Genomic DNA, 23,075 nt, shown 5'->3' on the forward strand with positions numbered 1-23,075 from the left:
GATGAGAATGTTAGGAGGAAGAAAATTAAAGTTGAACATTCTCAAGTAGTCATTATCAACAGTGAAGATCCTAGTGAAAATTCAAAAGAAAGCAGGGAAATCATTACACCAAGATTTGATTTAGAGGATGGAATTATTAAAACAAAACAAAATTCCATTTGAAAGAACTTGACAAAGAGAAACTTAATTGAGGGTGGTCGTACATTTTAGCTTAATGTGAGACAAATATATAAGCCAAGTGAAGGACAATTTAAATATCAAATCAGAAAGCCACGCCACTTGCATGTTCACAACTTGAAGGCATTGATGAGGTACAATCCATATGCTCATACGGTTAATTATGTGCTTCTTGTTGATCCAGTTAAAGTTCCCAAGAAAGAAACATTTGATAAGCCAAAATGTTTTGAATACAATTATTATGTGCTTGGGGGGAACCATTCTGTAGAAGCTCAAAGGCAATTGATGGAGGAATGTCCCAATAACCCATGTTTTGAAACAATGAAATGTATCATTTACGCTGGTTTATCAGATAAAAAAACAAATTTATTGGCATGGGATCATAATTTAGATAATGAATATTGGATTTCTATGACTTTCATCCAAAGGGTTAGATTTGTTCATAGTGAATTTGAAGAAAAATGTGGTGGAGATAAGATAAATGTTACTATAAAATTTTGAAAGGAATGTTGTATGGAAATAGGCTATCAAATTGAGGAGAAAATCAATTCAAAAGGTTGCAAAGTAAATACTGATATATTCACAAGTATTGATAACATTTTCCAGTTGGCATTTAGAACTGGAGAGATATGAGAATTGATTAATGATATTTTTAGCATGTGGGATAACATTGGCATTAAAAACCAGAAGGTCAAAAAGTCTAAACCATTGATATGTAGCAATAGTACATCAGGGCTGGAAATGAAGCAACTTCCAGAAGATATGACTATCACACCTTGGAGAGAATTGCAAGGAGTGAAGGATGAAAAACTTGTCAAAGAAATATTGTATCATGTGAGGTCAGAGGAATTATCATTGGAGGAAATGTCTACGGAATTTCAAAAGTATGTTTGTTGAATTACTTTTACATATTTCTAGATTATAATTTTCTTTTAAATATGACATATTGTTTTTGTACTATTTGTTATACATATCATTATATTAACTTTTTTTACTTTATCTATTCAGTCACAAAGTTTACATGAAAATACAAGAACAAATGGTTAAATTGTTTAATGAAGATAGTTGGGAGGATGTTGTACGCAACTATCCAGATTCAAGTTCTACATCAACACTAAAATAATTTTATCTTGCATTTAAAAAGGTATGTTGATTTATACATTCATTTTTATTCATCTCTATACTATTTTTATTTTATAACTTATACATATATTTGTGTATTTTATTAAAGACGAGGAAGGATGCAAATGGAGCACTAAATAGTTTCAGAACCTTTATTGAAAAAATTAAGATCGAAAGACTGAAGAAGCAACATCTTAGGAATGTTGAACTAGATCCAACTCTTACTCATTTCATTTTGAATGGGGTTGACACTATTCAATATCAAGTAATACAAGGCGACTTGTTAAACTCATACCTAAAAGGGATTATTCCCTAGTTATTGCAGATATTTCCCATGGTTTCAATATCCAAAACATTGACTAGGATAGTGACCCTTATACTTATCAAGCTCTTAGTAAAGTGGTTGCGGGATTTGTAGAAGTCACATTATCACCATTATGGAGATTTGTGACATTTCACTCAGACACACAATTGGCAATGTTATTGTCAAGCTTCAAGAGGAAAACAAACTCAAGGATGTAGCTTACATGGTAAGACGTTGAAAATGTATGTTTGATTAATGTTAAAAAAATCATTTATGTACAAGTTAATTGAACTTTTACTATTTCATGTTACAGGCCAAATTCAAATCTTCTTAACCGTGAAGATCAACCATTTATAAATGATTGTGATTTCATCCATATTGATAGTTGGGCAAAAGATGATAGCTATATGTCTATGATTTTTAATCAGGTAGATGGAAAGAGTCATAGCCAAGTACTGGTTTATGATTTTGTTGTGAAAAAACTAACATATGAAGACAAAGAAGCAAAATGAGAGATAGTTAACATTTATCAAAAACCACAGTCATTGATTAACTATCTTATAGGGTGTGAATAAGCCCACTAACTATAATACATAAATACACATTTGCTTCGTGGGATCGTGTAAGTGACTCCCAGTAGATTGAGAGATGATGGGATTCGAACGAGGGTCGACAGCAGTGGTACGACCAGGCCGTAACATGGCCTGAACGGGATTCTTTGTTTTGGCGTTTCGGGGCTGTAGGCCGACATCGGTCCTGCAGCCAGCCCTGCCCCTTACCCCTCCCTTCGAGTTTTGAGCCAGGGTGATTTTTAAAATTTTATTACCTCACATCTCTCCTTCCGGTTTTTACCCTCCTCCCATCTCCGCTAGTACTCACCATCCCGCTCGGGTTTCCCTTTGCCCCGATCCGCCACCCCTCTTTTTTTCTCGAAGAGAGTTCTCCGTCGCCGCGCCTAAACCCTTTGCTACAGCTGAAGGTCGTTTTCCCCTGTCGTTTTCCACCTGGACGGTTACCCGCTGTCCACTATTCCCGCACCTGATCGGCAACGGTTTCCTGACTGTCGGCGACGGTCCCCGACGGTTTCCTGGTTCCGAGGACACTATCTGTTTCAAGCAGCTGGCGATGGATCTTGACGAGGTGGACTACTCGGACTCCCCGCTGGCAGACGGCTCCATCTGGCGCTCCACGTTCTCGGCTTCTGGAGGTATGTACAGTGAAAGACTGTCCGCTAGTTTTGAAGATCCTGCACAGTCGTCGGATCCGACCCTTACTGCCGCTCTCCAAGCTGCCGATCCCTCCACCTGGGCTCCTTTCTCTGTTCCTTCGCCGGCGTCCCTAGGGTTTCTAGCGGAGTGCCTCCACTCCTCTGGTCCCTCGAATTTGCAGGTTCCTCATCCCCTCCCCCCGCATCCTGACGTTCCCCTGGCTGCCCCTCCCCCTACAGCTCCCCTCCCCCTCTCCGCGCCCCCTGCCACATCGGGCAGCTACAACCCCATCACCCCCCTCCTGGAGGCTTTCGCCCCCCCCTTTCGATCCCCCTCCCCCCTCCTCCGGTGGATGCTCCTGCTGAACCTAGGGCACCAGCAAACCCTAGCCGTATGTCCTCCCGCCCGAAGAAGAAACTTCGCTGCTTTAAATCCAGACCAGAAGACATAATACTGAGGCTCGAAGAAGACATACAGTGGGGAGACGCGATGGACCTAGCGGACAGAGTTCTAGTGGGACGCATCAGGGGCAGGAACTATTCAGCAGAGAAACTGAAGACCTGGGCATCAGAAATATGGGGACAATACCTGGCGGAAATCCCTACGGTCCAAACGTTCGTGCGAGGCTGGTTCGCGTTGAGGTTCGCGAGGGCTGACCACACGAGCTGGGTACTGTCATCCTTCTGGCACTTTGAAAAAGCTCCAGTACTTCTTAAAAGATGGACGCCCCTCTTCGACCCGGAAACAGAACAAATTGGGGTCGGGCCTGTATGGGTTAGACTTCCGGGCTTACCTCTTCAGTACTGGTCCGAGGACATTTTCCGGAGAATTGGAAACTCGTTGGGCGCCTACATGGAATCAGACAAATCCTACATTGCGACAGGGATGATGGCATATGCCAGAATTCTAGTCCACCTTGACACGAGAGGAGGCCTGCAGGAACATATCACTATACAATGGAAAACTTTTTCGAGGAAGCAGAAACTTGACTATGAAGGGATTCCTTATCGATGTAGAAGATGTCATCAAGTGGGTCACCTCTACAAGGATTGCCCCCTCCTCAAAAAGGCCCAACAGGAATCCATATTGCAGGAACATCCGACTTCAGCAGAACCCCAAGCTCCTCAGGCCGCGGCAGCACCTCGGGCGGAACTCATCAGGACCTCAGACACAGTGGAGGCACCGCTTGCCCCTTCGGCAAAAAAGCAGGGCAAAATCTTGATCAGGCCACCTTCTCCTCCTCTGACGCGCTCAAGGGCTGCAAAGGGCATCGTTTTCTCATCGGGTATGTCTTTCCCCCTACTAATTCTGCTTCGCATCTTGTTTCTTCTTGTTTATCGCTATCTTCCCATATGCCCCCTCCTGTCTGGATCCCCAGCCCATCATCCCCTTCGGCACTTGACCTAGTGATGGGCTCTCGCCTGCCCTTTCCCCCCACCAAACCCCCAACCTCTATGTGACCTTCCCTCTCCCGCAGCCGACGACCTTCCTCTCCTCCTGCCCCCTTTCCTCCATCCAAGCCCGTCCCCTCCCCTCGCCCTCCCCCTCGGTAAATTCCACTCCGAGATACTCCACCCGCTCCACTGCTAAACAGAAAGAGCCGGACGCCATTGGCTTGGATTCTGCCCCCTCCATACTCTCGCCCAAGCAGGGTAGAGGCAGACCCTCCAATATTCACAAGGCTAAAAATCAAGCTGGGGACGAAGTGATCCAGGGTAAACAACATACCATTGAAAGGGTTCTTAGAGCAAAGGACACCCTTCCCCCATCCCCCCCATGAAGCTCCTGTCCTTCAACTGTAGAGGGATGGCCAGTCCCGAGAAAAAGCTGGCTCTGAAGCGACTCCTCCTTTCCGAGACGGTTGATATCATCTTCCTGCAAGAAACCCTCTGTAATGCGGTATCAGCCATTTCAACCTTAAGCTCTTGGCTGCATAACTGGTCTTTCCATGCTATCGATGTCTTGGGCCGATCTGGAGGCATTGCAATTGGCATCAAGAACCGTTCGATAAATCTGAAGAATATTTGGGGTGGTGAGGGCTTCCTGGGAGTGGATATATACTCCAAGGAACTAGAGGAAGAGCTAAGAATCCTTAACGTTTATGGACCATGTCAAAATCGGGAATTTTTCTGGAGAAAGCTCCTCAGCTCCCATCTTCTCCAACATGGGAACTTAATTCTTGGGGGAGACTTAAATTTTTCCATGGGCTTCTCAGAATCCTGGGGCCATATGGCTCAGATTGACCCACTCTCTGATTTCTTTGAACAGCTGCTCGAGGCCCATCAATGGATCGACATTCCCTCGGCTAAGATCCAACACACCTAGAGGAACAATCGGATAGGCGATCAAAGCTTGGCCAGAAGACTGGATCGTTTCATCATCAAGGAGACATTTCACATCAGCCACCCAAGATCAAGACAATGGGTTGGTAGCGGAGGATTGTCGGACCATAGGCCTATCTTTCTGGAAATTGGGGAAAAACTCCTGAAGCAAAAAGCTCCCTTCAAGTTCAACTCCACATGGCTCCGGGACCCCTCCTACATCAAGCTAATATCCGATTACTGGAGAACTCACCCTATCTCTGAGGAGGAGGATCCAACAATAAGCTTTATAAAAAATCTCTCTGAACTTAAAGGACTATCTAAAGACTGGGCTCACAAAAAAAGGGAACAAGAAGACTTAATTATCTCCCAGGCAGAACAAGCAATTGCTGACCTTGAATTGCTGTCGGATGGCACATTCAAATCTCCAGAACAGAAAGTCAGGTATGGATCCCTGATCAACCAGAGAACCCAAATCCTCAGAGATAGAGAGGCAAGATGGAGATTAAGAAGCAGAGCAATCTGGATTAAGGAAGGAGATGAAAACACAAAATTCTTCCACCGCTTCGCAAATGGATGGAAAATGATCAACACTATCTGGGAACTGCAAAATGATCAGGGACACCTAGTGAACAACTCCAGAGAACTAGCCTCAATGGCCACCTCACACTTCAGAAGCATCTATGAGGCCCCGAGGGAAGCCAACCTGTTAGAGATAATGCGGGTGGCCGAGATCTTTCCCAGGTTTGTGAACGAAGAGGATGCTGAAGATCTCATCAAGGAGGTCACTTTAGGGGAGCTAGAAGCCACCATGCGAGGTTTCCAAAAAGAGAAGAGCCCGGGACCCGACGGTTGGACCATTGAATTCTACCTCACCTTCTTTGATCTTCTAGGTCAGGACCTCCTCAGAGTTATCAATCATTGCAGCCGATCAGGAAAGATCCCCTCAGCCATCAAAGCCACTTTCATAGCCCTCATCCCCAAGTCCGATAAGCCTGCCTCCTTCAATGACTTCAGGCCCATCTCTCTCTGTAACTGCCTTTACAAGATCATGGCCAAAATTCTCGTGAATAGGCTAAAGCCCATCCTCTCGGCTCATATCTCCCCTGAACAGTTTGCTTTCCTCCAGCATCACCAGATCCATGAAGCTATAGGCACGGCACAAGAACTCCTTCACTCAATGCACAGTTGTAGACTAAAGGGCATGATACTAAAAGTGGATCTCTCCAAAGCCTTCGACAGGGCAAGCCTGCTCTACATACGAATGCTTCTCACACACCTGGGATTTCCCTACTTTTACATCAAAAGGATAATGAGTTGTATTACCGATGTGCCGTACAGCATCCTCCTAAATGGCTCCCCCACGCCTTTCTTCACTGCAGAAAGAGGTCTCGGGCAGGGATGCCCATTATCTCCCCTACTCTTCCTACTCATCATGGAAGGCCTAAGTCGACTGATCGGGACAGAAAACAAGAGAGGCAGGATCTCTGGCATAAAGATAGCGGATAATTGCACTCTCACCCACCTACTATTTGTAGATGATGTGCTCATCTTCTTAAACGGCAGCCTGGCCGACTCCTCTGCCATGCAGTATGTTTTTGATCTATTTCAGAAAGCTACAGGTATGATCATCAATATACACAAATCCTCCCTTACAGAGACAGGCTGCACACAACATGAGGTTCATTATATCCGCCACTGTTTCCCCTTCCCACCACACCTGATGGAGGAAGGGCTGAAATACCTAGGATTCAGAATTAAACATGGAGGATACAAGATTGCTGACTGGACTTGGATTATCGCAAAGGTGGAAAAGAGATTAAATATCTGGTATAATAGATACCTATCCAGGGCTGGAAGACTCACCCTCATCAAAGCTGTTCTGGAAGCAACCCCTGTTTACTGGATGTCCTTGGCCTGGATTCCAAGAGGGATCCTTGATAGACTACAAAAGATCTGCTGCAGATTCTTATGGAAAGGGAAAAAACAGGGAAACCTCTTTGCATGGGTTAAATGGGATACTATCGCCAGACCAAAGAAATGGGGAGGTTGGGGAATCAAAAGACTAGAGTCCTTTGCAAAAGCTCTGGCAGCAAAATTGGGATGGCTGCTCATCACCTCACACAGCCTCTGGACAAAGGTGGTATATGAAAAATACATTGCTCCGGAAAACATTTTCAGCTGGTTTCGCAGGGAACACAGAGGGAGCGGAAGGCATTCCAATATTTGGAAAGCGGTCCTAAATTCACTCCCACTCATCCAGGAAGGTCTAACATGGAGAATCCACCAGGGACAAGTTGTACGCTTAGGATCGGATCCATGGATCGGATGTGGGAACGCCCATCGCCCCCCTGCACCATTAATTGCCTATCTCTAGGATTTGGGTGTCACCCACATAGGCCACATTGCAGACCAAGCAAGCACCACCCCTTTCCAGCAAGCCTGGAAGACAGCCGACGAGCTTCACATTCTGGATCAGTGGAGGCATGACTGGGAGATATACATCGACGCTCTTACTCAAGCCCACATAAGAATAACCGAGGGAGAAGATGAGATTGTATGGGCTCTCTCAAAAAAAGGAACCTATACCCCCAAGGAAGGTTACGTAAAGCTCATACTTTCTGTATAGCCTGCTATCGTCCAGCCCTAGTGGAATGCGCTGTGGAAACTCAAAGCGGCCCCCAGAACGCGCATGCTAATGTGGACCATCCTGTTCAACAAAATTCCCATGGGCGCTAACCTTATGAAAAGATCTTTCCACGGACCCTTCTGGTGTCATCTTTGCAGGTGCAATGAGGAAGACACAGATCACCTATTCCTAACCTGCCCTGTTGTCTCTGCTCAATGGTCCCTCATAACCTCATCCTCTCCATCCTTCAACAATTGGCAAGGTCAGAACACATCAGAAGCCTGGTTATCTTGGCTAGAGAAACATAAGGGCAGAGAAAGAAACCTACCTCTCCTCATGTGCTGGGCCATCTGGATGGCTAGGAACCGTGCTATATTTGACCTCAGAGACCCCATCTGGCCTACCATCAGATCCCAGGTCCTAGCCGATTACGAATTGCTCCCGGAAGACCTCTCTCAGCCCCCACACAGAACCATTATCCCTGAGCACATTGATAAATCCTATCCATGGGCCTACTTTGATGGCTCGGCCCAAGCTGAAGGCTGCGGAGGAGGAGCCCTCCTCTACCTCAGAGAGGGCCACTGCTTCCATATTCAGATGCACTTAGGAAGGGGCACAAATAATTATGCCGAATTGACCACCGCCAAACATCTTATACAATTTGCTCTTGAGAAAGGCTGCACAAAGCTACAACTATTTGGAGACTCAAAACTTGCCTGCAACTGGATAAATAGAACATCTCAATGCTCTGCTTTTTCATTGAGACACATTCTGGATGAGACTCTCAGGCTCACAGACTTATTTGAACTTTTTGCTTGTCACCATATTTACAGGGAGCGCAACTCAAGGGCGGACCTCTTATCCAAACAAGCAGCGCAAAGGCAAGAAGAAGACTGGCTGATACAGGAAGAGGTGGATGGAATTTTCCATCAACACTATCACAGACCTTTTGTCGACCAGCGCACCCTCCGGAGGACATAGTCATGAGGAAGCTCTTTTTCTTTTCTATGTAATTACAGAACTATACACAGACTGTTTTGTTTATGATACTCTTTTGGCACACAAACAAAACTAGAAGACAGCGGCTACTGTAATCAGTGGAAATATTTGATCTCACTACAGTACATCAGACTTTTTTGAGAAATGCAGATGATAATTTTCTTTTTGTGCTTTTCAAACAGCATGTCTCCCTGCGTGGAGTATTTTTTGTTTTTTCAGAACTAATTTTGGTAAAAGATACAAAACTAAACTCCCTGCGTGGAGGAAAACTGTTTTCTTTTTTTTGCTACTATCTGGTGGAGGCGACCAGCCTCATCATGTATATGCCCAGGCATCTACAAAATGTAATTTCTTTTATCTAATAGAATTTACGACTTTTTCTACTGCAAAAAAAAAAAAAAAAAAAAAAAAAAAAAACTATCTTATAGAAATAGGTTCAAATGGAGGAGATTGGGTTCTGGATTTATTTTCTAGCTCAGGTATGTTTTATTATATAGAATTGAATTTCAATATCTTCTTTCTTAATTTATATGTCATTATACTAATTTACTTCATTATTTCTTTTGTGCTTGATAATTAGGTACAACACTAGCATGTTGCCTACAAAAAGGAAGAAATTGTATTGCCATTGAAAAAGATGTAGTACAATGCAAATTTATTCAGCAAAGAATTAATGCTCTTCAATTTCTTCCAAATGCAATGCAAGAAATTCGGTTGAAGAAAGGGGATTTTAGTGAATCACGTGTGGAAAAAAAGGCAAAGGAACCTCAACCACCATTACATGGAATGATTGGAAAGGCATACATTGGGAGATTTGCAGACATCAAAGATCCATTAGAAGAGGAAAATGAGCAAAATCAAGCAGAAAATATTATGGAAGAAGACAATGATGAAACTCTAGAGGAGGAAGGGTTTGGATTATGTGATATTGTTGATTAAATTTAAGTTATGCTTAGAAATCAAGCTCATTTTTTGTAACTATTAATTAGTTTTACTTGTAATGTTTTGACTTTTACATTTTATGAGAAGAATAAGCATTCAATTAATGTTGTTATGTGTTCAATATTTGTAATATGTGATTTTCGCTTTAATTTTTATGTGAATCATTATCTTTTGAAAAAAACTGTGAATATTATTATTTTTTGACATAAAATTCATACAAAAAAAAAACTATTATTTAACCATTGTTTGTTAAAATTTTCCTATAAAAATTGTGATTTTGACATGTCATTTCTAGCAAAAAAATTATCAAAATGTATAATTTTTTAATTATATTTATGTTCAAAATGGTTATTTTTATGTCAATTTTTAAAATTTTTTTTTTTTAGAGACAATTATTTGATGTGCATCGAAAAATTAATTAACAATATATAAATATGTAGAATATCAAAACATTAAAATATCGACCTTCTTCTTTAACTATGCAAAAAAATAAAAACCTCACTACAAAAAATAAATGAAGAAGAAGACCACTTCAAAAATTGTTAAATTTAGAAAATAATTATTCAGATTTAATACATTAGAAAATTTAAAGTCAAAAAATAGGTCTTTTAAAAAAAGGGTCTGATGCAAAATCAACACTTTTTAAAATCATTATGCAAATCACTAACATTCTAAAAACTAATGTACATAAAAAAAATTAAAGTGTCAAAAACTTTGCTAAAAAAAATGTGTATTTTGTATCACCACTTTTCAAAATGGGGTCACTTTTTTGCTACCTCAACAAAATGGGTAATCGTATCAGTTCTCATTTCAAAGTTTACATTGTTCCCCCATGGAGTTGTGAAAGTTGTTTTCTTTTGGTCGTCTGGGTGTATTACAATTTGGTTATAACCTGAAAAGCCATTTATCATGGATAATATGAAAGATCCTGTCACTCTCTGTAGGATGTGGTCCATCTTTGGTAGAGGATAAGTGTCCTTCAGTGATGCTCTATTTATATTTATGAAATATATACATTATCTAATTTCTCCATTTTTCTTCCTCACGGGCACTAGATTAGCTACCCAGTCTGAATATCTGAGAGGAACAATTATCTTTGCCTGCAATAATTTCTTCACTTCCTTTTCTATTGAAGGAAAAAGCAAAGGATTAATTTGTCTCAACTTTTATTTGTATGGCTTTGCCCTGACTTCAAAGGGATCTTATGTTGAATGATGTATGTATTATAAGTTTTTAGGTCTTCATAAGACCATGCAAAAACATCAACATATTTTTTGAACATATCCACATACCTGTGCTTATAATCTTGAGGGATGCCCTTTGCCAGCTTCACAAGTTTAGGGTGTTGTTCAGTTCCAAGGTTGCAATCTTCAACATCATTATCCCAATTTTCTTACTAACATTTACAAGAACATCATTTTCATCAAAAAACTTTTCCAGGGGTACCAAACCTTTAGGAATCACATTACTCTTCAATTGGAAAATTTTATGACTAGCCATAGAATCTTTCCAAGGCAACTCATCCTCAATTTCCTCCTCTGGTGCATTTTCAGCTCCCATTTCTTGATCAATCTCTGAATTAGAGAACCCCTCTACTACTTCCAAAAACCTTTTAATTTTTTCTTCATCCTCAAATACCTGCCAATATTTGATATTGTCTGGTATAGAAGGTCTATTGTGATTTTCAAAATCATACCTCAACTTTGGATTTAGCAGGGGTTTAAAGGTGTCGGCTACCATTGCTAGTGAATCAGCCAATCTGTTTCCATCCCTCGGTAGAAATTTAATATTAAAAGCTGAAAATAAATTATCCACTAGATCCTAGACTTCATTCTGATAGGCTCTAAACCTTGGATGTTTTGTCTGACAGCGTTCCCTAATTTACTTCACAACTAGTTAAAAATCTCCAAAGACAAAAATACATTCTATCCCCATATGTTTAGTAGCTTGGAAACCAAGAATCAGAGCCTCATATTCTTTTATATTATTAGTAGAATCAAATTCTAATTTGTAAGAAAGTGGAATCATATTACCTTTCAGGGAAAGTAGAAGAACCCCTGCACCATTCCCTTCCTTTAAATATGCTCCATTAAAATATAACTTCCAAACACCATTTACTATTGCTTCCTTATTTTGAATTGTTGGAGGGACCTGAACCTGTGTATCCTCAGCAACTTCTTCAGGTACTCTCAACACAAAACAGGAAAAATCATATTTTTCCTGACTATAAATAGGAGAATTACTAGAACCCTCCTTTGTGATGGTTTTAACAAACCTAGACTCCCTATGCAACCTTATTTCTTCTCCTCCAAAACCTTGAATAATTGCATAAGTGAAATCGAGTTTTAGCACTCCTCCCAGCTTAGCTCCCCAATATCTAGAAAGAGGCATTCCAAATCGGGTTGGTATGTCTGAAACTACTATGCCCATTACAATACTTCTAGCTGGAATCTAAGCTAGAGAGACCACAAGATCCTTAATAAGTCCCACTCACTTAACTATTTTGGAATCAAAGGAATATAAATCCTTGTATTGTTTTGTAATTTGGAGGTTTAGCTGCTTCATCACTGAGAGAGGCATCAAATTATGAGATGCCCTTGAATCTAACATACAATTATGAAGAATAAAAGTATGTATTAAAAGAGAAATATAAAAATGAGGAGTTGAAGAATCATGTTCCTCCACATGAGGAAGAAACATCACCAATGGCCTCCCCTCTTGTAAATTGATTGTATCTGTTGCATCACTATTTTGAGATAAACTAATAAAATATGAAATCTGCTTTTTATAAGCAAACTTCTTCACCAATTCAGTCAATGGAACAATTATTTTAATATTTTCCAATTCTTTCTGAATGTTGAAAGAATGATCCTTCTTCACTACTTTAGGTTGCTCCTCCTCTACTGACTTCTCTTTCTGCACATTTTTTGATTGATTAAATGTTGTTGGAGTTGTCTTTCCTGTGTCACCTTAATCTGTTGGCTTCTAGAACTCTCTCCTTGCTGAATTGGGACTGTTCTTAAAGGATACTTCCCCTTTTCATCTGTTTTTTGCATAGTCTATTGGGTTTTTTTATTTGATTGGTCCTCTACATGATCTTGAGTCCTCGACCTCTTCCTTGATCTTAGATCATACTTCTTGTGCAACTCTGCCTGCATAAAATCTGTAAATCTCTTACAATATTCATCAATTTCTTCATCATCTAATGCAATTTGAGGTTCAATATTTAAATCCTCATTATTCATTATTCCTTCTTCTTCCTCTGATAGAGTAGAATATTGATTTTCCTACAATCGAAGAGTCCCCTCCATTGCTTCTTCTAGTTCATCTTTAATGCATAGGGGGGGTTGAACCTAATCGTGGTCTGTCTTCTCCCTTTTCATTATCTGCGATGGTGGTCTCCTAAATTGAGGATTAAAATTTATATTATGTGCTTGTTGAATCTGTCTAGGAGGATTTTTATTATCAAGCTCCAACTTCACCAATTTGTTTGACAAATTCCTAATGACTTTTGTCATCTCATCTAGCTTTTGCTCATGTGAATCTTTAGGCTAATTGGAAGGTTTTTACTTCTTCCTTCCCCTTCTTTTTATCAACTTCTTCATATTTTTACTTAATCTTCCCTGCTGTAGATAAATTGGCTTCAATTTCTAATGCATCAGTCTGAATTTGGTCTAAGGTAGGGGACTATCTTTCCTTTAGAGTAAAGCCAAAATCTGCCTCAAATGCTCTTGCAAACACCACTTTTGCACCAGCAGGAGGTGAATTTATTTCTACAGGAAGAACATTATACAGTTTATTAAATATTTTGATGAACTAAACCACTTGTTCATCTAGTTTCCTCTTTATTGCCTTCAAATCAATTAAGAAATATTCATGATCTTTATTTTGTCCCCATCTCTATATGAAAGAATTATCCAAATCCTCCTAGGTGTTAAGTGAATTTTATGGGAGGGTCTTGAACCATTTTCTTGCTTCTCCATCCAATGATTGTACAAACAGTCTCATAACCACATCTAAATATTCCACATTCAAATTTTGCACAAAAGCAAAAAAAGTGGCTACGTGTTTTTCTGTTGTTATTTCATCCTCTCCTGTAAATCTTGGTAGTAACTTGAAATAATACTTAGACATAGAATTCATGGGTTGATGAATATTTAAAGGAACATAAAATAAAAGCCAGAATCACCATATTTTGATTTTGAAGGGGAAGAGAGGAATTTACTACCTGAAATACAAGAGGAGGTGGAATCATAGATATGGGAACTGGTTGAGAAACAATAGGGATAGTCTGATATGAAACAGAAAGGTCAACCATTTTTATTTCTTCAACCTCTAAAATAGTTGAAAAATAAAAAGAGACAGACTCAAAAGGCTTCTCTTCAAGAGTAGGCTTGGGAAATATGGTTGGAGGAGAAACCAAACTACCTTGAGAAAAATCCAAATTTCTTATAATTTCTTCTGAGTGATGAAATCTGGGATATTGTGATAAAGAACTAGTGCCACGAGCCACAAAGTGGGACTTCGAGTTGCTAGAGACTTTTCTCTCCAAACCCTTCGAGAAATCGTTATTTATAATAAAAAATAACTGGGGCATTTTGTTGTGATGTATCTAACCTCATGTGAGGCCTTCTGGGAGCCAAGACTGCTTCTTTTAGTCAGCCTTGGTGAGAAATCTTAGCCGACACACTTTCTTTGCTCACCAAAAAAAGAAATGGTTTATGAAAGACAACCCAGGGAAAAATAACTTCGATCTGCATTCCCTGACAATGGAGCCAAAATGTGTTGTAACCCTAGAGACAACCCCTAGATGAGTAGACATTAGTGCCTAGGACATCCATATAGAAAGATAATATATTTGTTTGTTGTCCCATTATGACATTTCAGAAGAATGTTCCACAGGTAATGTTAAAGAAATTGTTTTGGGTAAAAACACTTTTCAAGATGGCCTCACTAACAATGAAAGTGATTTGAAGCTATAGCAGAGTGGAAAATAAAATATAAAATGTCCAAAACAAAAGGCTACTTATTGCAGAATATTTTGCCTCAAAAATAGTAGAAAATGCGAAAGACTGAGAAATGAACTTGAAGAAAAGAGGAGCGCATATTAAGGTTATTTAGTTCAAAACTACAGGTACTATAATTTCAGTAAATTTGTATTATAAGAAACAACCAGCAACTCCAATACTCTTTTCCATAGAACAAAGATAATAAATGACTTACAAAGAACAGGAACACATATTAGATTCAAAAGATTGTTGGAGTCACCTTGAAAAGTTTTATTTATTCTCCAAGAAATGATAGAAACATTACACACAAAATTCTTGTCTTTTGAAGTCATATTTCGGAACCCCAAATGGTTCTCTCAAGTTTCTTTTGCAGTTACATTACAATGGTGACAGTTATAAAAATTGTTAAATGTCACAAAACTGCTAAACTACTTTAAAACTACATAAGCCTACTCAGTCCTTCTGAGGACTTAATTTTTTTTTAAATTGACAACAAAATTGTGTAACCATTACAAACACAATATTTTCAATAGTTCATAAAATGGAGCCAGGTGGTTATTTTTCACCGGATGACTTGTGATTCACGTGCATGCTCGCTTGTAGAAGGTCCACCTTTTGTTGCTACTATTATTAGAGACATCCATGCTCTGCATTTTTTCCATACTATGATATCTAAACTTGGACACTTGATAAACCTTGTATGAGCCATTCTAAAATTGGTGATTCGGCTATAAGATGGATTTTCTGTAAAAAGAGTTTTAATCAACCACAATAGCTGAAAGTCCCTGTGAAGGTAATTGACAATGGTTGACCCTTTGAGAACTGTTGTCTTCTCATGAGAAGAGTCAATATTTCTTTTGGCTTCCACCAACAAAGTCTCATAAGTCTCCCATGGAGGCAAATTTCCTTGTTGGTCCTAGCATGAGGGCAATCCTGCCCTCATCCTCTTATCAAAATTTGTGTTAAAAGAGAGCAGCTGGAGAACGCGGGAGCGCTGAAGACCTTCTGAGAGCAGCTGCAGCACCGCCGCCTCGGCCTGGGCCGCGAGGCCTGCCTTCCGGGGCCTGGCTTCAGCCATGGCCCATATAGATCCTTCTCTTGGGGACGCAGAGAAAGCTTTTTCTGACCTGGTAAAGTCTCTGCCCCCTGCCCGACCGAAACCAGCAACTTCAAAATTCGTCAAGAAACTGGATATTCTCCAAGAAGTTCAGCTACCTCCATCTCTTCCTCGAATGGCAGCTCTATCATTAGCAGAAAAAGGGCTCATAGGGCAGTTTACAGGCTTATGGCCTTCACCAAAGACAGTCCAGCGATGGGTGGAAAGGAATTGGTCCGACAAAATACAAGGAAAGATCTCGATTCGCTTCTGTGGCAAAGGCTACTATACCTTTCATTTTGAAACCAAGGCAGACAAGGATTTGATATTCAGGAACGGGCCCTATTTTATGGACTCTCGAGGGTTATATCTGAACAAGTGGACCCCTGACTTCGACCCTGAGCTAGATATTCCTAATGCGGTTCCGGTTTGGGTCCGTCTTCCCCATCTGCCCTTGCATTGTTGGGGAGACGAATCGGTCAAAGCAATTGGGAATGCAGTAGGTAAATACATTGACAGAAGCGAGCCCAAAGATAACATGCAAGCCTGTGCAAGGATTTGCGTAGAAGTGGACCTCGGAAAAGGCCTGCCAGAAGCCATCAAGCTGAAGGTGGATGACTGGAGCTACATACAGCAGCTGGACTACGAGCAAATACCCTTTAAATGCAAGGTATGTCACGAATACGGTCACTTTGCTAATAGATGCACTAAAGTAACTAATCTGGAATCTGAAGACCAAGGAGGACAATGGGAAACTGTGAAAAAAAAGAAAGCAGCACCTCAGTCAAAACAAGATCCATCTTCTGAACATCCGGGCTCCTCCTCCCCCCGCCCCACCTCTCCTCCTCTCAATCCTCCTGGACCTTCCCAAGAACCCTCCTTCCCCTCATCCTCCAACCCTTTCCTTATTTTATCCTCTGATGATCCTCAGACTGATCAGCCCTCTCTGGAACTGACCGATCCTCCCTTGATTTCCTCGACCCCCTCTCAGCCCTTCACCGACCCCCCCCCTCCCAGAACCACCAGAAGTTCTTCAAAAGACATTGGCGCCTCCAGTGACATCCACAAGAAGCCGGGACCAGGAAGAAAGTCAGCCAAACAGCATCGGGAAGAAAGCACGCAAAAGGATATAGCTCTAGGGATCCAAACCCCTATGGACTCTTTCATTACAGGATCCCAAGAAAAAGAAACAGTAGGAAAAGACCATGAGAGGCGAGCACCTCCTCGCTCGAATGCCTCATGATGAAGCTTTTATCTTGGAACAGTAGGGGTATGGGGCACCCCTCTAAATCAGCTGCCCTACGAGATCTTCTTCAAACAGAAAGACCTGAAATTGTTCTGATTCAGGAAACCAAACAAAGTCAGAGCGAAATGCAAAAAATTGTAGATGCCCAAAAAAACTTCTCAGGGGCCAGTAGCAACTCCAGAGGAGCTTCTGGAGGTATTACAACCATGTGGAACAATCAGTACTGGGACTGTAAGTCTTCCGTCCTCAATCAAAACTGGGTAAGGACTAATCTTAGTAACAAGGAAGAGAGCTGTGACCTCATCATTTATAATGTTTATATCCCCAATCATTATCGGGAAAAGGAACAGTGCTGGAAGGAACTGAAGGAAGATATAGACAACGAGCAGAATACAAATGTCATTCTAGCTGGAGACTTCAATTTAGTCCTCCATGCGAATGAGAAAAGAGGGGGCAATTTCACCCCCGACTCCTTCAGAAGACAGATGGAAGTGATAATGTCCGAACATGAACTGATGGATATCATCCCAAAAAACAGAAAATACACCTGGAATAACAGAAGGTTGGGGCCAGGCAATATCATGGAAAGATTGGACAGAATTTTGGTTAATGTCTCCCTCCTTTCCTCCTTTGCTGCAGGCCACACAAAAATTCTCAGTGCCACAGCTTCAGACCACTTTCCCATTCTCTTAACGCTGGACTCCCATTCTCAATTGGGACCAATTCCGTTCAGGTACAATCCTTTGTGGAGAGACAACGCTGAGGCCGAAGCTATCATAGAAGCAACATGGAAGCATCATGTAGAAGGCTCCCCAAGCCATATATGGGAAACAAAAATCAGAAATACAAGGAAAGCTCTCAAGGACTGGGCAAAAGGCAGCTATCAAGAGCCAGAAAAAATTAGGAAAAAAATACAGCAGGACTTGGAGGAAATCCAAAAACAAATAGAAGATCAAGGATTCACCCACCAGCTGAAAAGCAAAGAATGGGAAGCTCAAGGGCAGCTAATGCAAATCAAGAGAGCGGAAGAAATTAAGTGGAGAATTAAATCGAGACAACTATGGCTGAAAGAAGGTGACAAAAACACGGCTTACTTCCACAAGCAAGCCACTGCCAGAAAAACAAGAAACAATGTAAACACTATAATGGATAGTCAAGGCAGCCAACATAACGACCAAGAATCCATCAAAATAGCTGCCTCCCTTCACTACAAAAGCCTCCTCACGGAAAATCAAGGAGAAGCTGACTATTCGGCGCTTTTACAGCATCTACCGGAAAGAATCTCTTCAGCGGAGAATGACAGTCTAAATCGAGAAATAACAGAGGAGGAAATCAGAAAAGCTATCTGGACCCTGCAACCGGACAAGTCTCCAGGTCCAGATGGGTTCCCAATCAATTTTTACAGGGATCATTGGCACTTGATTAAAAAAGACCTTGCAAAGATGATGAGGGGAATTCAAAGAAAAGGGAAAATGGGGGGCTTCACAAACTCAACATTCCTTGCCCTCATTCCCAAGGAAAACCGCCCCACTTCCTTCTCCAGGTTTCGACCAATTTCATTGTGTAACTCCTCTTATAAGATCTTCACAAAAATTATAGCTACTAGGCTCCAACCCCTTCTTCCTTCCCTTATATCCGAAAATCAAGGAGGTTTCATGTCAAACAGGCAAATTCATGACACCATCACCTTGGTTCAAGAAGCCATTCATTCCAGCACATCAAGGCAAGAGAAAGGTTTTGTTCTTAAGCTCGACTTAGCCAATGCCTTTGATCGAGTAAGACACTCCTTCTTGTTTGCTGTCTTGAGGAAAATGGGGTTCAATTCTGCCTTCATTAGCACCATTGCTGCTTGTATCTCAGGTCCCTGGATTTCGCCTCTCATAAATGGGCGCCCTTGTGAAGCATTTCAATCCTCAAGAGGGTTAAGGCAAGGTTGCCCTCTTTCCCCTTATCTTTTTATTATTATGGCTGAGTCATTCAGCAGTACTCTAGATCACAATAGAAGAGCTGGCCTCATCTCTGGTATCAAATTCGGAAACGGAGTTAAGAACATCAATCACTCCCAATTTGCTGATGACACTCTGCTCATCGGAGGAGCTTCCACTACTATCGCAAGGCGCTTCAAGACCCTTCTCGACCAATTCATGGAGTACTCAGGGGGAGAGGTCAACTTTCAAAAAAGCTGCATCTATGGATGGAATATCTCCAATCAAACTGCTCACAGCATAGCTAACATTTTTGGAGTTGCCTACAAAGCAAACTGGGATCACTTCACCTATCTTGGGATGCCGGTCACCCTGGGTTCTTTAAAAGCCGCTACCTGGAATGAAATAATAGACAAAGTCAAAAGGAAGATTCAGCAATGGGGAACTCAATGGCTTAATCCAGCAGGCAGATTAATTCTGCTCAAATCAGGTATATCCTCCTTACCTCTATATCGATTTACTCTTTACCAAGCTCCTGCCACATTTTATCACAAGCTGGAAACTGCCCTCCGCAATTTCTTATGGCAAGGAGGGAAAAAAGAAAAAAATAGATTCAATTTGGTCAGTTGGAAAAGCGTAATCCAATCTCAGGATAGAGGTGGTCTGGGAATTAGAGCACCTAAAATCCTAAATCTAGCATTTGGGATCAAAATGGCCTGGAGGTTAATTAATGAGCCAAAAGCTTGGTGGAAACAGGTCATAGAAAGCAAATACCTTACCGGCAAAAGGCAAAGACTTCTTGAAATTGACATTCCCAGCAGAGACTCCACTAAGATTTGGCATCTCTGCAAGAAAGCAATTCCCATCCTCAAGCAAAACATCTCAAAGATCCCTGGGGGAGGGGACAGCATCAATTATGCTACTGACAAGATAATGGGTCTTCAACCTCTAAACACAATTGAAGAAGCCATCCCTTACATTCTCCATCTCAATAGTAAAGGCATTCAGAGGCTTGATCAAATATCAAAATGGGATGCAGATACAGGAGCCTGGATTAGTTGGGAATTTCCAGTCATCCCTTCAAATCTAGAACCAAGCTTCAAAGTCCTTCAAAAAAATCTCCAGAATAGAGCACCCATTAAAAAAGGAGCAGCAGATGGATTTCGATGGGATCCCACGGGCTCAAGCTACACCATCAAGTCTGGCTATCAATATATCTGCAACAGCATCTATCAGACTCCTATTTGGAACCAATGGAGAACAATCTGGAAATCCGAGGCCATTCCCAAAGTTAAATTTTTCATATGGCTGTTGTTAAAAGGCAAAGTCCTCACTTCTGAAAATTTAAGAAAGAGAGGGATCAATGGACCTTCAATTTGCCCCAACTGCTGCTCAGCAGAGGAAACCATCCATCATCTGTTCCTTGATTGTCCCTTCGCGAAGAGATGCTGGATCAACTTGTCCAACTTGGGCAATATAAATTGGCAACCCCAACAGAACATTGCAGAGGCAATTCAAGAATGGAGAAGGAACTGCCCATGGAAAGACAAGAGGAGCAAGATTGTCAAAAGAATTTGGGCTATCATACCTCACAATCTTCTATGGAAAATTTGGCTCACAAGAAATAAAAAAATCTTCCGAAACAAAGAGAGCAATGTCCGGATGACATGCAACAAAGCTCACATCTTGGCGCAAGAGACAATTGCAGCAAAATACACAGGAAAAATTAAAGCAGCAGATTACTCAGTGGAAGAGAGATCAGTTATCAGGCACATTATAGATCAACCAGGTCATCAGCAGGATACCCAGAGAACAGATAGACAGCATCAGGATCAGATTAGGGAGTGGGAAATTAGACTCCCAACCCAGGACTATAAGATGTGGATCCAGAGCAACAATTGTCCAATTTTATACTTCGATGGTGCTTCAAAGTCCAACCCAGGACCAGCAGGAGCGGGAGGAGTAATATTAAATAAATCAGGGGAAGAAATCTGCAGTTATGAATGGAGCCTGGGGAAAAAAACAAACAACATTGCAGAGGCCTTAGCTCTCTATCAAGGTCTGTTGCAATTAAAAAATCTGGGTATTAGAAAAGCTTTAGTTTTTGGAGACTCTTCTATAATAATTCGCCTCATGAATCGTAACCAGAGATCTCCGAACAGCAGCCTCCAGCAACATATTAGACGTATTAAACTCCTCCTCCAATTTTTTGAAAACATCAAACTTTATCATATCCTTCGCACGCTCAACATGGAAGCAGATAAGCATGCGAATAACGCAGTGGGAAAGCAGGAAGGTGCGTTGAGGCACAACAAAAGAGATACCTTCCAACCCCTGCCATGACTCAGGAAAATCCTGACTTTGCCCAGATTCGCAGGTCCATCAAGTGTGCGAAGGGCATGGCTTCTACAGCATCAGGACAATTTGCAGAGAGCATGAAATGCACAAGCAGTCAAATCCAAGCATCGATCCAAAGAATAATCTACCATCCAAGGAAAACAAATCAATACAGTGCTGGCCTGAAGATCGAAAACACTGCAACTGGAGATTGCATAAGAGATTTCGAAAAATATCTCATCACTTCCGAGGGTCCGGTTCCAGCTAGGCATTCAGTCTATCGTTGGATTCACTCTATAAATATGGGCAGAAGCAAGCCAAGAATTGTCACTCAAGGTTATGCGAAAGAGCAGCTACATCGGCCTGACGCAGGAGCTCTTGTTCAGAATCTCAGAAGAAACCAGTCTCTGGTATTGTTTCATTTTGCTTTGTTTAACTCCACTTTAACTTCTGTTGTGGTGTTTTTCAGGAACCGTCTCTGCAGGGTGGCTCGTTTAGCTGTTCCACCATCCCTGCTCTCTTCGCTCTCCCCTCATCGCCTCTGCCAGCCGCTCTCAATATCCTCCTCTCGCCCCTGCAGCAAGCTTCCCCCAGCTCCCGCCTCCCTCTTCTCCACCGTTCCCTTCTCTTATTCTCCCCTCTGCCCCATCTGCCCCTATAGTCTTCTGGTTCTTTCTGGCTTGCGCGCCTATTCCCCGCCCAATCTACCTTCTACCCTTGTCGCTCAGGAAGTGGGAATTATTACCTTCTCTGACAGCGTCTCCAATCTCCGTCTCCAAGACAGCAATTTCAACATCATTCTAATCTCTCCCGCCTTCTGGACTTTTTTCCCTTATTATATCTTCCTTTCTATGGCGCGCAGTGAGGATTGTTTACACTGTGCTGACCTTCAAGCTGAGCTTGAAGAAATAAGGACTCAGCAGTCACTGATAGAGGAAAAGCAGGGTCTGCTAGCTGCAAGATTAGAAGAGCACGACAGGCGCCTTGATGAGCACAGTAGGAGACTTTATGAACAGGACCGCATCAATACCGAGAAGTATAAAGCAGAAATCCAGCTCTTCATGCATAGGGTGTCCTCCCTCCAAGAGCAATTTGAGCAGCTCTCAAACCGCTGTGGCCATGTCGAGGAATCGCTCTCCACTCTGAAATTCTGGCTGGAAAAGCACACCATCGCCACCAGCTCCTCCAGTGCAAATCATGGAGCCAAAGATGAGAAGCCAGAAGAATCAACAGCAAGACACATACAACACATAATGATTGACTGAATGAATTTCAAATGTATTTTTCTGTTATCTTCCTTTATTAGAATCTATACTAGCGCTACCTCTAGCAGTAGTAGGAAAAAAAGTAATCTAAGGATCAAGGGGGCAGCCTCATTTTGTAAACCCCTTGCCTCCTCTCAGTCTGCGCAATCTATGTACAAGAGGATTCTACATCCTCGTTTTTTTTTCAGAATATAATATATAGCAACCGACCATTTCAAAAAAAAAAAAATTGTGTTAAATTTCAGAACGGATGCTTTAATTTCACCAAGCTTAGCCTCTGTTGTTTTCTTGTATAATTTTTTTTGCACCATCTTATTAATTTCTATAACCAAATCTGTTATGTCTTCCACTTGCATAATTCTTAATTCCTAAGATGATTTGGAATTAATAAAATTGATCATCTTCTTTTCTAGTTGAGCACGTTGTTTTTTTTTCTCTTTATGAGAAGAAATGATGCTTCCCAGGTCCCTAACAATCATCTTCTCCTCTGCCATT

The 23,075-nt window shown here is 41.4% G+C and overlaps 1 protein-coding gene across 1 annotated transcript; it reads left to right on the forward strand.

The window, feature by feature from the left end:
- Positions 1–15,787: 15,787 nt before the first annotated feature.
- LOC149221686 (uncharacterized) lies at positions 15,788–21,321 on the forward strand. Its single transcript, XM_089387449.1, has 2 exons — positions 15,788–16,417; positions 17,155–21,321. The coding sequence occupies exons 1-2, from the start codon at positions 15,788–15,790 to the stop codon at positions 21,319–21,321; spliced, it is 4,797 nt and encodes a 1,598-aa protein (XP_089243575.1).
- The last annotated feature ends 1,754 nt before the right edge of the window (positions 21,322–23,075 follow it).

This window comes from Pinus tabuliformis, chromosome Q (assembly GCF_031772625.1).
Source record: "Pinus tabuliformis cultivar Carrire ecotype Pingquan chromosome Q, CPIR1, whole genome shotgun sequence".
Taxonomy (NCBI): domain Eukaryota; kingdom Viridiplantae; phylum Streptophyta; class Pinopsida; order Pinales; family Pinaceae; genus Pinus; species Pinus tabuliformis.